Source organism: Stegostoma tigrinum, chromosome 17 (assembly GCF_030684315.1).
Source record: "Stegostoma tigrinum isolate sSteTig4 chromosome 17, sSteTig4.hap1, whole genome shotgun sequence".
NCBI lineage: Eukaryota > Metazoa > Chordata > Chondrichthyes > Orectolobiformes > Stegostomatidae > Stegostoma > Stegostoma tigrinum.
The window spans coordinates 16,143,235-16,161,448 of NC_081370.1; the positions used below are offsets into that span (position 1 = coordinate 16,143,235).

An 18,214-nucleotide genomic window follows, 5' to 3' on the forward strand; every position below is an offset into this window, starting at 1 on the left:
AGAGAGGGGGAGGCGGACCGAAGATGGAGAGTAAAGAAGATAGGTGGAGAGAGTATTGGTGGGGAGGTAGGGAGGGGATAGGTCAGACCAGGGAAGATGGACAGGTCAAGGAGGTGGGATGAGGTTAGTAGGTAGATGGGGGTGCGGCTTGGGGTGGGAGGAAGGGATGGGTGAGAGGAAGAACCGGTGAGGGAGGCAGATACAGGTTGGACTGGTTTTGGGATGCAGTGGGTGGGGGGGAAGAGCTGGGCTGGTTGTGTGGTGCAGTGGGGGGAGGGGACGAACTGGGCTGGTTTAGGGATGCAGTAGGGGAAGGGGAGATTTTGAAACTGGTGAAGTCTACATTGATACCATTAGGCTGCAGGGTTCCCAGGCGGAATATGAGTTGCTGTTCCTGCAACCTTCGGGTGGCATCATTGTGGCAGTGCAGGAGGCCCATGATGGACATGTCATCTAGAGAATGGGAGGGGGAGTGGAAATGGTTTGCGACTGGGAGGTGCAGTTGTTTGTTGCGAACTCAATTAATTAAATTAAATGCTGCTCCTCAGCAACAAGATCTTGCCATATAAGGTAAGGTACCACATACACATGCTCAATTGGATTAACTTCACCATAATGTGTAATGGCTAGAATCAGAGAGTTAGGAGCAGATGTAGTATAATGGGTTACGGCTGACTGATATCCTAATGAACACTGTGTAGCTCATGATGGTAGGTGGGGGTAGGAGCACCCTCTTTTAAGTTCTCTTCCTATCTAACTTGTTGTGATTGTACACTATTGTGCAGCCTCAAGACAAGATAAAGCCACAGTCAGACATTTCTTAACTAAAGACCTTATTTTCCTTACAGCTGTGCAGATTTTAAAATATTCTTTGCAAGACCAACCAAACACAAAGTATTATAACCATCAGCTTTCTCAACTCATCCAGTTATTTCTGATTTGTCGTTTTCATTGTCTGACCTTCTGTATTGATGAGCAAAAATACCCTCCACTTAAATATGGGTAGCCAGGAACCATTGTCTTATTCCTTAACAATGTTCCTCAGCAGCAACACCATTCATCCCCCTGCTCACTATTGAAGTCTGAACCATTCAAAAGTTTGGCATGATATGCAATCCTGATCAGAGCTTCAAACTCCATACCCTCAATATCATGCAGCCCATCAACCCTCATTGCCATCTCCACCTTTATCTTTGTGCATCTACTCTTGAAATTCACATCCAAGCTTTGATGATCTCTAGTCTGAACTATTTCAATAAGCTTGAACTCATCCAAAACTCTGCTGTTCTTATAATTCAAATGAAGCCCTATTCAGCCATCAAACCTTGCTGATCTACACTGGGTCTCAGTTTGGCAGCATCATGATTTCAAAATCTGTTCCTTGATTTCAAATCTCTTTATGACCTCATCTCCCTATCTCTTAACTTTCTCCAACCCTTTAAACCTTGAGGATGTCTGTGTTCTTGAACGTCTAGATTTTCCTGATTTCCTTTGCCATTGACACCGGAGCTCCCTCAGTTTCTTTGCCTTTCATCTTTAAGATGCACCTTAAAAAATGAAACTTTTGACCATACTTTGATATCTGCACTAATATCAACATATATGGTTCAGTGTCAGATTTTGTTCAATAGCACCCCCTTGTAGCCGCTTGAGATATTTTGCTGTGTTTAATGCATCACGCAAGAGTTGTTAAATATTGACAGCATGGAACATACAAACCATTGGCATCTTCTCCTATTTCTACAGTCAGCAAAAACAAAAGAAAATGAACTTTTGAACCGCACAGAACTGATCTCACATGATTTCACACTCTACAGTAATATTCAGACTGCAATCTCATTACATGGTCCCTGATGTTGTCTTTATCTACAATAGGAATACATATTTATTCATGTTTTTCATTACTTTCTGCATCTGTAGTAAAGGGATTAGATAGGCTTTTGTACAGAAAAATACTGTGTATTTCTCTCAATTATAAATTTTAATCAATGAACATGTAGTTTTGGAATGTCAGTGCGCTGATTTTCTTCATGGTATGAGAAAATTTGATCCATTGTGATACTGAGCAATACAAATTGAAAGAATTTCTTAACCATGATTGAAGGTCATTTTTTTAGGGAAATAATTTATCCAGTCCAATAGAACTGTTGTTTTATAGCAAAAACGGAATCTTTGCTAATATTGAGCTAATATTTCAATATTCATTCCAAATGACCTGCGCATTTGGGTGACTTACACTCTGTGCACTTCACTAAATTAGCAACTTTCCAGAACTCAATTAATTATCAGAGTAACCATTAATCACAAATTGCCCCTGATTTTCAGTCTCACATTTTCCTCAAGGAAGTAAAGCTCTTTAGTGGTGCTTATATGAAAGCATTTCAGGATCATTGGTTTGATTTTGAAGTTTTACTGCATGTCCAACACTAATCTTTTTCTAGCTTTGATGTACTGTTGCAAGCCTCAATGGTGGGGTGATTTTGAGTGAAACGGGAATGCATCACACTCAGTTGGGTTGAAAAATACTGGCAAATTTGTCCTAGCACCTGATCAATGTAAGCAATAATTAATCATTTAAGAATGAAGTATTTAATAATTATAAAGTAATTCGAACTGAGCGGAGGTGTTCTGAAAAGCGGTCCCCAAGCTTCCGCTTGGTTTCCCCAATGTAGAGGAAGCCACACCGGGTACAGTGGATGCAGTATACCACATTGGCAGATGTGCAGGTGAACCTCTGCTTAATGTGGAATGTCATCTTAGGGCCTGGGATAGGGGTGAGGGAGGAGGTGTGGGGGCAAGTGTAGCATTTCCTGCGGTTGCAGGGGAAGGTGCCGGGTGTGGTGGGGTTGGAGGGCAGTGTGGAGCGAACAAGGGAGTCACGGAGAGAGTGGTCTCTCCGGAAAGCAGACGGGGTGGGGATGGAAAAATGTCTTGGGTGGTGGGGTCAGATTGTAAATGGCGAAAGTGTCGGAGGATGATGCGTTGTATCCGGAGGTTGGTAGGGTGGTGTGTGAGAACGAGGGGGATCCTCTTTGGACGGTTGTGGCGGGGGCAGGGTGTGAGGGATGTGTTGCAGGAAATATGGGAGACGCGGTCAAGGGCGTTCTCGATCACTGTGGGGGGAAAGTTGCGGACCTTGAAGAACTTGGACATCTGGGATGTGCGGGAGTGGAATGTCTTATCGTGGGAGCAGATGCGGCGGAGGCGGAGGAATTGGGAATAGGGAATGGAATTTTTGCAGTAGGGTGGGTGGGAGGAGGTGTATTCTAGGTAGCTGTGGGAGTCGGTGGGCTTGAAATGGACATCAGTTACAAGCTGGTTGCCTGAGATGGAGACTGAGAGGTCCAAGAAGGTGAGGGATGTGCTGGAGATGGCCCAAGTGAACTGAAGGTTGGGGTGGAAGGTGTTGGTGAAGTGGATGAACTGTTCGAGCTCCTCTGGGGAGCAAGAGGCGGCGCCGATATAGTCATCAATGTACCGGAGGAAGAGGTGGGGTTTGGGGCCTGTGTAGGTGCGGAAGAGGGACTGTTCCACGTAACCTACAAAGAGGCAGGCATAGCTGGGGCCCATGCGGGCGCCCATGGCCACCCCCTTAGTCTGTAGGAAATGGGAGGAGAGCTTGAGAGGCTCCACAGCTGTCAAGCAGGTCAGCCTGCGGCACCAGGCCACAGCTGCTAAGCAGAGAAGAGAAGGAACAAGATTAGCTGAGAGGGCAACAATGAATGAGAAGTAGATTTTACTGTCACATTTACTCAAGGAAGGGAACACATGAATACAGTGAAAAGCGTAGGAAGTCGCCATTCTCCAGTGCCAGCTTGCTCACAAAACCAGAATACAAAAAAAAGCTGCAATAAAGGAAAACAAAAAGATTTTTAAGAAGTCCAGATATTAAAATCTAAGCCTTATCTCCCGAAAGATGTTTGGGTCCCACCAATGCAGGCTCACGGACCTTGTCACAGCCGGGAGTCTCACTCAGCCAATGATCACCAGGAGGAGTTGTGCTCTTCCTGGCACGGACACTGGTACCTCCTAAATCTGGTCACCACTACCGTCACCGAACACCAGGAGGGGCCCCTTGCTGCTCCGACCATATCCAAACACCAGGAGGACCCCCTTGTTGCCATTACCATCCCCGAACACCAGGAGGAACCCCTTGTTGCCACTGCCATACCTGAACACCTGGAGGACCCTCTTGCTGCCATTACCATCCCCGAACACCAGGAGGACCCACTTGCTGCTATTACCATCCCCGAACACCAGGAGGACCCACTTGCTGCCATTACCATCCCCAAACACCGAGAGGATCTTCTTGCTGCTCCTACCATCCCCTAACACCAGGAGGACCCACTTGCTGCCATTACTACCCCTAACACCAGGCGGACCTCCTTGCTGCTCCTCCCATCCCTGAACACCAGGAGGACCCTCTTGCTGCTCCTACCATCCCCTAACACCAGGAGGGCCCCCTTGCTGCCACTACCATCCCCAAACACCAGGAGGACCCCCTTGCTGCCACTACCATCCCTGAACAACAGGAGGACCTCCTTGCTGCCACTGCTACCGCCAATCGCCAGAAGCAGTGATGTCTGCTGCCGCTGTGTCTGACTACTGGGAGGCTGCTGCCATTCTGCGCTTGGCCCACTCTCGCTGCTGTGCTGATGCCGCTGATTTAACATGCCATAAAAGGCTTCAAGGAAAAGAAGAACGAGGAAGGAGAATAGAAGAAAAAGCAGAAGTAAAAAGAAAGCAGAGGGGACAAGTCCCAGACTCAGGGCCCTACACATGGCCCTGCTTCTGCACCGCCATTGTGTTTGAATGCTATGAATGGGAAAGCTTTCAAGAGCCAGTGAGGATCAGGAGAGATCACAGAAGAGGGGAGAAGATTACAGAGGACCACAGAGAATGAGGAAAGAGAAAAGTAAAGTTTGGGGATATCATGGAGCAGAAGGTCAGCAGGAGATTACAGACTGTGGAGAACGCTGGGAGAGGAATTGAATCACGGGGAGAAGGAGTCCATATGCTTGTCAGGTTAACACTCCTTCTACCCTACAAGTGGTGCCGAAAATTCACTAAACGGTCTCACATAGCAGTTACTTCCCCACAGCTGCTCGGGCTCCCAAAGCTGGGAAACCAGATTGGTCAGCATTAAAACTGAAACAGAGAGAAAGATTTGAGGAATGATACTTTATTAAAATATTTTAATAAGGGACCCGTCACCTATTGGCGTATTGGGTGCCTGCAACTCTTTTCCCCTCAGTCACAACTTAAAATAAGAGTGTTTGAGGTGCATTTAGCTTTGAGGGTTTTTCTTTTATATAAAGTTCTTACTTTTCAACCAACAAATCCCATCCATTCTTCAGGGTTAAAATTTAAAATTCCCTGGGAGGAAAACACTGTCTATTTTCCTGAGAACCTTTCACTAGACTACGTGTGACAGTTTTACTTCTCGAGCATAACATCTGAGTGCAATACCTAATTTATTGCTGACCATGGCCACATAATGACCAATTCAGCATTAATGGAGGTGAACAAAACTGCACTGACCATTTAAAAGAAGCACTACCATTCCTAATGTTACCTGTTCGCTGTAACAAACACAATCCATCATTTCTCCAGTCAGTAACAAGTCATATTACATAAATAAATGTAACTGAGTCCAGGTTTGGAATATGACTCACCAGATGCTTATAAGCAGACTTCCAGTACATCATCTGTACCACTCCACAGAACAGGACAGCAAAGCAAATCAGCACCTGCAGATACAGGAAATATTAAACTGTGAAAAAAACAACATGATTCCAACATATAATAAAATGTGAAGCTGGATGAACACAGCAGGCCAAGCAGCATCTCAGGAGCACAAAAGCTGACGTTTCGGGCCTAGACCCTTCATCAGAGAGGGGGATGGGGAGAGGGAACTGGAATAAATAGGGAGAGAGGGGGAGGCGGACCGAAGATGGAGAGTAAAGAAGATAGGTGGAGAGAGTATAGGTGGGGAGGTAGGGAGGGGATAGGTCAGTCCAGGGAAGACGGACAGGTCAAGGAGGTGGGATGAGGTTAGTAGGTAGATGGGGGTGCGGCTTGGGGTGGGAGGAAGGGATGGGTGAGAGGAAGAACCGGTTAGGGAGGCAGAGACAGGTTGGTCTGGTTTTGGGATGCAGTGGGTGGAGGGGAAGAGCTGGGCTGGTTGTGTGATGCAGTGGGGGGAGGGGATGAACTGGGCTGGTTTAGGGATGCAGTAGGGGAAGGGGAGATTTTGAAATTGGTGAAGTCCACATTGATACCATATGGCTGCAGGGTTCCCAGGCGGAATATGAGTTGCTGTTCCTGCAACCTTCGGGTGGCATCACTGTGGCAGTGCAGGAGGCCCATGATGGACATATCATCTAGAGAATGGGAGGGGGAGTGGAAATGGTTTGCGACTGGGAGTTGCAGTTGTTTGTTGCGAACTGAGCGGAGGTGTTCTGCAAAGCGGTCCCCAAGCCTCCGCTTGCTTTCCCCAATGTAGAGGAAGCCGCACCGGGTACAGTGGATGCAGTATACCACATTGGCAGATGTGCAGGTGAACCTCTGCTTAATGTGGAATGTCATCTTGGGGCCTGGGATAGGGATGAGGGAGGAGGTGTGGGGACAAGTGTAGCATTTCCTGCGGTTGCAGGGGAAGGTGCCGGGTGTGGTGGGGTTGGAGGACAGTGTGGAGCGAACAAGGGAGTCACAGAGAGAGTGGTCTCTCCGGAAAGCAGACAGGGGTGGGGATGGAAAAATGTCTTGGGTGGTGGGGTCGGATTGTAAATGGCGAAAGTGTCGGAGGATGATGCGTTGTATCCGGAGGTTGGTCGGGTGGTGTGTGAGAACGAGGGGGATCCTCTTAGGGCGGTTGTGGTGGGGGCGGGGTGTGAGGGATGTGTTGCGGGAAATACGGGAGACGCGGTCAAGGGCGTTCTCGATCACTGTGGGGGGAAAGTTGCGGTCCTTAAAGAACTTGGACATCTGGGATGTGCGGGAGTGTAATGTCTTATCGTGGGAGCAGATGCGGCGGAGGCGGAGGAATTGGGAATAGGGGATGGAATTTTTGCAGGAGGGTGGGTGGGAGGAGGTGTATTCTAGGTAGCTGTGGATGTCGGTGGGCTTGAAATGGACATCAGTTACAAGCTGGTTGCCTGAGATGGAGACTGAGAGGTCCAGGAAGGTGAGGGATGTGCTGCAGATGGCCCAGGTGAACTGAAGGTTGGGGTGGAAGGTGTTGGTGAAGTGGATGAACTGTTCGAGCTCCTCTGGGGAGCAAGAGGCGGCGCCAATACAGTCCAGCATCTGCAGTCCCCATTATCACTGATTCCAACATATACCCATCTGGGATAGCGATAATATAATGCAAAGTCTCCTGCGATAGAGATGGTGAGACAGAAAGAGAATAATTGCAACTCTGAGAATGGAGAAGGATTTTCATTAATATACAGCCTTTCACAAACTACCAAAGTACTCCCAGGCTCAATCCATGTGTCACACAGCCTAACACCAGGGCCAAGCCTTTTCTTTTTATGCAGTGCTTTAACAAATTTCCAAGTTTCATTCTCTATTACCCTTCATTCCTCCAATGTTTTTCCCAAGTGAATGCAACAATGCCATTATTGTCTGAGCTCAGCAATAATAAATTAACTAATGTTCCCTGAGTAGTTGAATTATGCATGATGTGTGACACTGGTTCAAGAGAGACAGCGAGAGAGAGAGCAATATGGTAGTACCACACAGAGAGAAAGTGACTGATACAGTGGTGCAGGAGAGAGAAGTGAGAAAGCTCTACTGAGATCAGAGAGTGAGTGATGCACCCATACTGGAGAGAACAAGGGAGATACAGCTGTTGCAGGGAGATAAAGAAGTGGTACCAGAGCAAGGGGGCGGAGTAGAGACAGACAGAGATGTGACCAAATTGCACCAGAGGTTGAGTGATAAAATAGTAGCTGGATTAAAGCACAATACAAGTGGACAACAGTTAACAGGGAAATCTGCAACTCAGTCATCTCGAAGGGGTGAGCTTGTTTAAGTGAAGTTCCGATTGTGCCTGTGCTGATTGTTAGTGCTGCTAGTGACTCATCCCATGATTAGTCACAGCCTGGAGAAAGACAATTTCCAAAAAGAATCATACAGCCAGTATAAAGGCCTTACTCTATTATAATGAGGTTTGTGAATATTTCTGGATTTCACTGAGGAGTCAAGTGGCCCACCCTGCTCTTACTTTGTGAGTTCTTATGTGTCAGAATTCTTGCTTGGATATGGCGGATGGTCATTTTCCAGCGCAACAAGGAGATCCACCTGCCACAGGAGATATGTTCCAAGGAAAAGACTGGAAAACCCGTAATGATATAGATAGTATAGTGGGGGCACATTGTCTGTACTGAATCAGTACTGATAAAAGTAAGACCAGTTCTGAGGAAGAGTCATTGTATCCAAAATGTCAACTCTGATTACTCTCCACACATGCTGCCAGACCTGCTGAGCTTTTCTGGCAAATTTTGTTTTTGCTGCTCATAAAGATAAACCTGCTGGCTCAGAAACATGAAAAACCCCTGCGTCCCTATAAGCTAAAGGACTTGGGTAACTGACTGCAAAAGATGGGCATTGCTTTGTATATATGGGCATTTATTGTTGGATTGATATAAGTTTCTAATGTATGAATATCCTTTTTATGGACAGGGTAACTAAAATTGTACACCTTGCATCAGAATTATTTTTACTAGTGAGAATGGTACACATATTCCAGAAGTTTTTTTTAATGGCACTTCCTAATTCCTTTCAGGAGAGATAGTGGGAATAAAACCATAGGTGATTAACATATGGTCATGTGGAATACCATCATGGAATCCATATATGGGCTGTCAATAAAATGAGACAAGTTGTTTTGATCTCCTTTTGTACTTACTTATATACTTTGTGCTCTCCCTCCCATTCTCTACTTTCTTGAACATGGCAACTCTCACTAAAAGATACTTCCAAAGATACCAAATTGTTCGATCAAATATCAGGCCAGACAATAAATGTTTGTCCCTATTTGACTCTCAGAATGAATCCTGATCTTTCCTTGCTGTTACAGTGATCAGGAGCAAGAACCCTGGGAAAGGACAAATGGAGCAACGTTACCAAACACACACATAAAATGCTGAAAGAACCTAATGTGTCTTGCAGCGTCTGTGGAGAAAGAAACAAACTTAACATTTCCAGTCCGATATGACTATTCAACTGGACTTGAAACATTAACTCAGTTTCTTCTCCACAGATGCTGCCAGACCTGTTGAGTTTCTCCAGCATTTTCCATTTGTTTCAGATTTCCATCATCCACAGTATTTTGCTTGTATTGAAGCACTCTTATTGCTGCTGAGCTGAGGTACATTATTGACAGGAGCCTTAATTAATAATATACACCTGAAATTTTAAAAATTGCACTCTAACTTTGGCTTTGCTGTTGACTCTGTTGAGATTTATTCCTCTCTCTCAATGAAAGCATGGGGAACAATTCTAAACCTTTTGAGAGTAGATCTCTCAGCCAAAACCTCAGCATTCATGAAATATTGACAATCTGATTAAAAACCGCAACCCTTACAAAATTGATCTACCTTGCTTGCATGGAATAAACCTCTTTGTATAGCATTTCCACAAAAGGCACCAGCAATTAGTGGATAAAAACAAGCTGACTATGTAACATATTCGCTTGATGTATGGTTTATACCAACAGCTGATCTCACCAGCCTGGGGGCAAAGACATAATTACCTTTAGTCTTATCCAGATATTAGCCCAGGCAGGGATAGGGAAGCAGAATTAGAGTTTCATCACTTTATCACAGTCGAATGACACTACCTGACAAGTCCATGTATGACATGAGATTCAGGTTTGGCTGTCTAACTCTCCATAACCAAACAGTCTGTGTAGACACTCACTGCCCAGGCTGTGAATGGAGGATTGTTTGGGAGAGATACCAGAGAACAGTTTGTCCACATGGAATTATACTTCAGCAAGACTCAGAAAACAGGAGATATGTGCAAAGGCGAAAACTGGGAAAGAGACTTACCTTTATGCTTCTCTCATCTTTACTTTGGAAGCCAAATGTTAGACTTACTAAAGTTTCAAGTATGAATTCTGTAATTATAGTTCATTTGTACTTTCCACATAATATTAGTCGATGGAATACGCTGTATTGATGACAGTTGAACATCTGAATACCTGAATGGGAAATATAAGTTTCCCAATATACCTCTATTTAGTTCTGTACATTAGTTGTTAGTACTGTGATGTGAGGTGTTTGATGCATATATTTTATTATCTTTTACTTTAGTGTTTAAATTTTGAACGAGTGGCGTGTAAAGTTTGGTCTCTGTGTTTGCGAATGTTTAATAATTTAGTCATCTGTTTTTCTGCAGCCATGATTTTTCTTTAAAACAACAGTATGAGAAAAGGTGTCCCTGGCATAACGAGAATTTATTTGCATTGGGAGAGTTTTACAAGCAGACACAGTAAACATTAAGGAACAGCTTGCTTTCTGTTTGGAATGATTGGGATTTATTTTCTTCTGAAGAGAAAATCCCAGTTTGCAAAACTTCTATTTTTAAGTTGGCAGGAGTTGTAGTACAAGTTAGGTATATTAAACAGTTTCTCCTGAAGGAAGGAGATAATTTTAAATTATTATGAACAACTTATCTCAGTGTAAACATTGTAGTTTGAAAGTTCTAGATCAGAGGTTGGAACCCTGAAGAAGTTATGCAAAGCTAAGTCTAAGCTCAATTGTACGACTTATTAAGGAAGAAACTATCAAGCTCTGAAGATGGCGAATTGAAAGAAACAGTTAAGTCAAACCTATGTTTATGACACAGAAAATAACTCTGGTGTTCAAACTCTGCGAAGTGATTGTGCTGAGATAGATGTGAATGTATTTTTACTGTGTTTCAAAATCTTTCAAACTGAGTTTCATGTAAGTAGCTTGGTTTATTCTATTTCAGCATCTTGTCTTTTGTAAAATGAACTTCTCTTTTAGTTTAAAAACTAAACCGACAGCATTGCAAGCCTGTGCTTTGGTTAAAGAACGCCTGAATCAAAAGGATAAACAAAACATGATATATCAAGCCAGATTTCAGTCTGGCATCTTCCCTGTCCAGTGTCAGCTGGGTTCATAAAAACGCAGACTTTGTCTGTGTGGAAAGACCATCCACTCGAGTTCACAGTCTATATTTAAGTTGTATATTTAAGGTTCACAAGCTGTATGTGAATAGTATATTCATGATTCACTGTCTGTTTGAGTATAGGCAATGCAGGTCATAGACAACAGGGGGAATCTGGTTGAAATGTCGGGCATCTTGTCTTTGGTTGGTGGAGGTGTTTAGGGCCTAGTGCAGGATGGTAGTCACAGAGAGAGAGGTGTCAGGGTGCATGCAGCAAGGGCAGAAGGGCGATCTTCAAAGGGAACCTCCCTTCCTGATGTCCAGTACCACTGCGACACGTGTATACACACACACACACACACACACACACACACACACACACGTTCTGCCAGAGGTGGCTGCACAGTCTTAGCTGTTAAGTGGGAGTATTAGGCTCACAAGCGGTTAGTAATTGTCTATTTATGACCTCAATTGGCAGCAGGGTAGAAAGGTTGACTACGGGCCTCCCTACCCAAAACCTTATTGAGGTAGAGGAAGGGTTCCAAACTGAGCTGACAACTTCATTATATGTCCCTCCCTCTCTAAGCAGTGACAGCAATGGTTTCTGCTCTCTGTACAAGTAGACAGCACATTCTGGATCCCAAAGGCAATTAGGGATGAACAAGAAATATTCAAATACCAGCAACAAATAAAACGATCTGTGTGTGAGTACGTCTGTGTATTCATGTGACTAAACAGAACATTCCAAACATAAGGGAATAAGAAAAAGGGGCAAGAGCAAACCATACGGCTCCTTGAATCTACTCTGCCAATCAATAAAAACATGTCTTATCTTCTACCTCAAATCCACCATCATAGGCATTGTCAATATCTCTTGATTCTCTGTGATGGACCAGAAAGCTGTCTAGCACAGCTTTAAATATTTTGAAAGATGAATCCACAATACTCTAGGTTAGACAATAATCGAGTCATAGAATCAAGCAGCATGGAAACAGATCCTTCGGTCCAGCTAGTCCATGCCAACCACTGTTCCTAAACTAAACTAGTCCCATATCCTTCCAAACCTTTCCTATTCATGTACTTATCCAATTCTTTTAAATGTTTAACTGTTCCTGCTTGCACATTTGCTCTGGCAGTTCCAAAGATTCACAAACTTTTAAATGAATAATGCCTTTCTTGTCTCAAACCTAAATGATCAGCTGGTTATCCTTGGACTGTACTCCCATCTTCTACAATCTTCATGTGACAAATGTCTTCAGATTCTTGTATGTTTCCATCAAATCATCTGTCATCCTTCGGGTGTACTGTCTGTAGTTGGGAAGACAGTACAGTTCTCAGGCTACTTGTGTGAAAACAGTACAATTCACAGTCTATGTGAGAGGAGACAGTCCAATTCACAGTCTACATATTATTAGGCAGTACTCACAGGATTGTACAGTTCCTAGTTGGTGGGAATTGACTGTACAGTTCAGTTAACCAGTGAAAAGGCAGTGGACTTCACAGTCAATGTGTATGTGGGCAGTAGAGTTCACAGACTATCATGGAAGACAATACAGTTCACAGTCTATGAGTCTCTAGATGATAGAGTTCACATTCTACATGTGTGTAGACAATAGAATTCATACTATATGTGAGAGTAAGCAATACAATTCAAAGTCAATGTATTAGTAGGTAATACTCTAAAGACCGCACAGTTCACAGTCTGTGTGTGAGGAGGCTGTTAAATCTGGTGTATGCACTTCAATGACACCTGGCAAGGATGCCCAGGCCCTGTGGAAACTAAACCACCAAGGCATGCATGTTGCTGGGCACAGCTCAGTTGATACGTTTCTCTCCATTACTCCATTTGACTTCAAATTAAAATGTTGTTTTTAAGGCAGAATCATTTTATGTACATACAAAACAATTAGTATTATGGATATTTCCAGTTGTGTGCTTGGTTGTATGGATTTAAGTGACACACCATTATTTCTACCTGCCATAAGTCGGCTTGATCTTCCAACATCTTACATGACCATTTAATGATGTTCTTCCTCTATCATTTCCATTGCCAATATGTCAAATTATCTTTAAAGCTACTCATAATTTTGTTAACATTTTTACAGGACATATTAATGGAGAATTTGCCCATAACTTGCAACTATGTCGTCAAATCCTGCAGTAATGCTTAGGGATAAATGGGGCCATGGATGACATATGAAGAAACCTCATGAGAAAGTTTCCAATCAGAAAAAAATTTCACATGGATCTGAATTTCCCGAATGTTCTAATTTTTGATGCTAAAGCTAGTTACGCAACCAGTTGTGTCTCTGCAATATGAACCCCAATTGAAAGGAAGCCTGTGCCAACATGTTTTTGAAGTAATGCAGAAAATGCAGCCTGGAAAGCTTCTGAAGTAAAAATGTTAAGACTTTTTGTGACTTTGGCTGTCACAAAAAAGGAATGCCTCATAGAAGGTGGTTGAAATGGTCTCCAACAGCCTGCAAAACCACAGTTTCATCATGTCTTAAACTTATCCTTAACATCTTTAAGGCAGAACCAGAAAATGTAGCTTGACCCTATAGCCCCTATGGGACCAGTAAGATCTTCAAGCAACCCCACACCTGTTACTTTCTAAAAGGCCTGGCTATTGCTCTTTGTAAAAGTGTTGCCTGCTGCAGAACCTCTTGCTTTTGTTCATCATTAACAATTTTAAAGTAGCAAATTGTGCATCCATGTGAAAGCTATATGTTTCTTGGAGAGTATCTAATCAGGAAAGAACAAAAAGCAATCTTCAAGGCAAGAGATAACAAGGTGTAGAGCTGGATGAATACAGCAGGCCAAGCAGCATCAGAGGAGCAGGAAAGCTGACATTTCGGGTCTGGGCCCTTCTTCAAGGCAAGCTCTTTTGTGGAAATCACCAAGGCACAAAATGCTATTCTTCTGAATGGAATGCCCCTTAGAGCATTTCTTCCAAATAGCCACTGAAACCAATCTTATCAGGTTTTATTGAACATGTGGGTGAGACATACAAAATTGCATCAGGTCCTAAAGATACCTTGGGACGCCAATTTGCAGAGGTTTACGATACTTTCATTAGCATATTAAAGAAGTAAGTCTGACAATTATTATTAAAGTGAGATGTGTTGTATTTGGAAAGCAATAATTTTGGGAGTATAATAGATCCCTGAACTAAGCATAATTATTGAATATAAACAAATTGCTGTTTAAAAGAAGTAACTTTGGTGTACTGTTGTGCTGAAAATAGTAAAACTTATTATGGCTAGCACTGAATAGGTTCCCACTAAAAACGCATCATTCTCACAGCTAATAAAACACAGGTAAGATATGTTATCAACTGTTCTATGAAGTGATAACCAAGGATTGATTACTTTGAGATCTACAGATATAGAGGTCTTGGAGTTAATGGCTTTGATTGTTTCAATAGCTGATCAAACAACAGTACAATATTCTGTAGACCTCTTGGGCCTTTCTGGAGTCCATAGGGCCATTAATAGCATTACTGTTCAAACCACATAGCACCACACTGTACCTGAAATAAACTAAAAATGTTATTATCCATTTAATTAATTTGATCAGCAATAGAGATTGATATAGACTGATATCTATTTCCTAAAATGCTGACCGACTTCCCAAATTTAAGTCAATCATTAATGTCACTTTTATTTGGAGGAAGGAAGTGTATAAGAGTGGGGCTACCCTCCACAGCCCTAACATATGACATTCTTGTGCCAAAATGAATCGCAAAAAAATGCTCTTGCAACACCTAGAATGACTTTTGAATTTGCTTTTGCAATCTTGGAACAGTGCTTTATAACTATCTTACAATAAAGCCTCGCACATAGTTTCATGAATAATTCCATCTGTTGCATTTTTCATAACTTATCACAGAGCCCAAAAATAGGATAACAACGTCACAGAAGAGCAAAACAGTGCAAACAGCAGTGAGGAACTACCCGTTTCACAAAGAATGCGATTACGTGGACTCATACTCAGCAGAAAACCAAGATACCTCCCAACAAGTACCAGAGCAATGTCATTCATAAAGCTGCCAACAATTTGGACAACTAACCTTCTCAAAAAACACTTACAACCACAAATTCCTGCACAGTTTCTCAATGCCATATGTGGTTTGAGCTAGTGCAATCTGTGTGATACCAGCAATTAACCATTTTATGTCTTTGAAGTGACTCCCCTGTGGAAAGAGTAAATGTGATGATTATCTGCAACATTTTACTAATGCTGATGATTATCTCATACTTCCAGACCTCCCTGCAATCCTGTATCTGAATAAGCCAAATTCAGTACTCTGGCTCCACTTTGTTTGACATTTGCATAGAGATAATGGATTAGCCAAAAATGGTGTTGATTTGAGGGAGGGTGGCTTCAAAACTTGCTGTTGGAGGCATCTCACTGCCACTGGTAATGCCCTCAATATGCCCAGTGACCTGTGGGACTTTGGGCAGCTTTTAGGTCTGGGAATCTCCATTTCAAAGTTTTCTGTTCTCTGTTGCTGCATTTGCTGAAACTCAGAAAAGCCTCTCTACCTTTGGAGTTAAAGTCTCTAAAGTACTCAGAAGAGTTGCTCCCACTGTGCCTATGACTTCTGCCAATGTGTCTAATGCAGATGGTGCAGGAGTGATTGCATGGTCTATGATAAATGGCAGTGTGGACCAAAATTCATCTATATTTCCATAGAACCAGGCAGTCAGCTCCTTCCCTGATCTTCAAATGTGCTTCCCACATGACATAATCAGGTCTCAAAGAATGATTTCTGTCCGCAAGCAAAAAGTATGCAAGTTTGAACTGATTCGTGATATAGCAGAAGTGACATTATTAACCAGTCTATGAGTTCCAGTCAGGCATCCATGAAAGAGATGTTAGGGTCCAATATCAAACTGGGTCAGTTCCTTGAAGTTAAAAATCACCTTGTCCTTCAAGCTAAATAATTGTTCAGGGGCAGTAAAGTTCATGGATCACAGTTTCGGTAGCATAGAGCAAATATTGCTGGTGTGAAGCTTATTTAATAATTATTGTTGAGCATACAGGTTTCCATGTGCATCCTTTTTTTCTAATTTTACTGTTCACTCTAAATCTCCATTCAAACATTCTCAGTCCTCTTATTATGTCAGTATTGTATTTTGGTCATGTTTTTCTAGCTATTTGAGCTCTTTTAGCCTTTAGGATTTTTAAAACATTGAACTCAAATGGGAGATTCTTGCTGTATAGAATAGTATTAGTGGCTCAGCACAACAGATTTCTTCAGGCCTGACATCTCTTTTTGTAAAATCTTGTATTTGTCTGTTTCTATTGGTTCTGATGACCATATTTCCTCTTTTAGTTATGTGCTCTGATACGTGTGGCATTAGGGGAGGGGCATAATTATGCTGGAGGGGCATCAATTCAATTTATTCTCTCCCTCCTTTTGCATTACTTGGTCAGTAAACCAGGCTTCTCTCTGTCTCGGCAATATTGCTTAGTAAACAGAAGCTCCAGACACTCTGCATTATTCCACCTTTTTAAAATGGATCTATATTGCACTACAGAGTTGATGGGGCCTCTTATTGATGTTTCTATTCTGTTTTCTTGCCTGTTGTGGATGTTAAAAGGCAAGCTTTAATGCAATTCCAGGAAACTGTAAAATAAGGGCTTTACTAAGATTGTTTAGAAAATCACATCAAGTGATCCTAAGTTAAGGCCTCGGCTTAACCCAGCAATTTCCATGCTGCAGATTGAAATAAAGAAATGTTTCCATCTGGGGGAAGAAACATTGCTGAAGCAAGACCTCAATTTGTTACTCAAGATTCTAAGCAATCTAGATGATATGTTCAACAACAATCAACTGTATTTATACAGAGCCTTTAAATGTAATAAAGCCTCCAGAAGCACTTTGCAGAAACATTATAAAGCAAAATATGACACCAAGTCACATAAACAGTTATTTGGGCTGGAATTTTACACACAGGCAGTGACCTAACAGAGATAATGGGAACTGCAGATGCTGGAGAATTCCAAGATAATAAAATGTGAGGCTGGATGAACACAGCAGGCCCAGCAGCATCTCAGGAGCACAAAAGCTGACGTTTCGGGCCTAGACCCTTCATCAGAGAGGGGGATGGAGTGAGGATTCTGGAATAAATAGGGAGAGAGGGGGAGGCGGACCGAATATGGAGAGTAAAGAAGATAGGTGGAGAGAGTATAGGTGGGGAGGTAGGGAGGGGATAGGTCAGTCCAGGGAAGACGGACAGGTCAAGGAGGTGGGATGAGGTTAGTAGGTAGATGGGGGTGCGGCTTGGGGTGGGAGGAAGGGATGGGTGAGAGGAAGAACCGGTTAGGGAGGCAGAGACAGGTTGGACTGGTTTTGGGATGCAGTGGGTGGGGGGAGGAGCTGGGCTGGTTGTGTGGTGCAGTGGGGGGAGGGGACGAACTGGGCTGGTTTAGGGATGCAGTAGGGGAAGGGGAGATTTTGAAACTGGTGAAGTCCACATTGATACCATTAGGCTGCAGGGTTCCCAGGCAGAATATGAGTTGCTGTTCCTGCAACCTTCGGGTGGCATCATTGTGGCAGTGCAGGAGGCCCATGATGGACATGTCATCTAGAGAATGGGAGGGGGAGTGGAAATGGTTTGCGACTGGGAGGTAACAGCCTCTGTTGAGAAGCACTTTGTCAAGAAATCTGCAGAGTTAAAGGCCATTAAGTTGTCAGCTAGCTCAGGGCTGGACTTCCATTTCCAGCAGAGAGGAAGTCACATTACTGACATCAACTAACTAGTAGCTCCCTTGACCCACATGCACCCCCACAAGCAGCGGTCACTGTTAGGATACAGAGAGTCCCAAAGAACAGATGGCGTGGTTCTGGACTTAACAGTAAATCCAGGTTTTCTTCTGGGTGTGTGCATATGACAAAATTTGAGCAGGACATCCTGTACACCGGATTTGACACACACAGCTTCACTTTATAAGAGTGAAGGCCATCTATGGCCACTTCACTTTATTTCTAAACTAGAGAAAATGTTAAACCATAGGCTTTTAAATTGAGTAATCTGCATAGTTTTAAATGCTGCCTGAAATG

General features: G+C 43.1%; 1 protein-coding gene across 3 annotated transcripts in view; it reads right to left on the minus strand.

Moving 5' to 3' along the window:
* The window catches only part of LOC125459487 (tetraspanin-32-like), a 69,284-nt gene that overhangs the window by 25,530 nt on the left and 25,540 nt on the right, over nt 1-18,214 (minus strand). For all 3 annotated transcript variants that reach the window (XM_059651863.1, XM_059651864.1, XM_059651862.1), the window contains one exon: nt 5,676-5,750. In XM_059651863.1, coding sequence (XP_059507846.1) covers nt 5,676-5,750 — 75 coding nt within the window. The remainder of the gene's footprint in view (nt 1-5,675; nt 5,751-18,214) is intronic.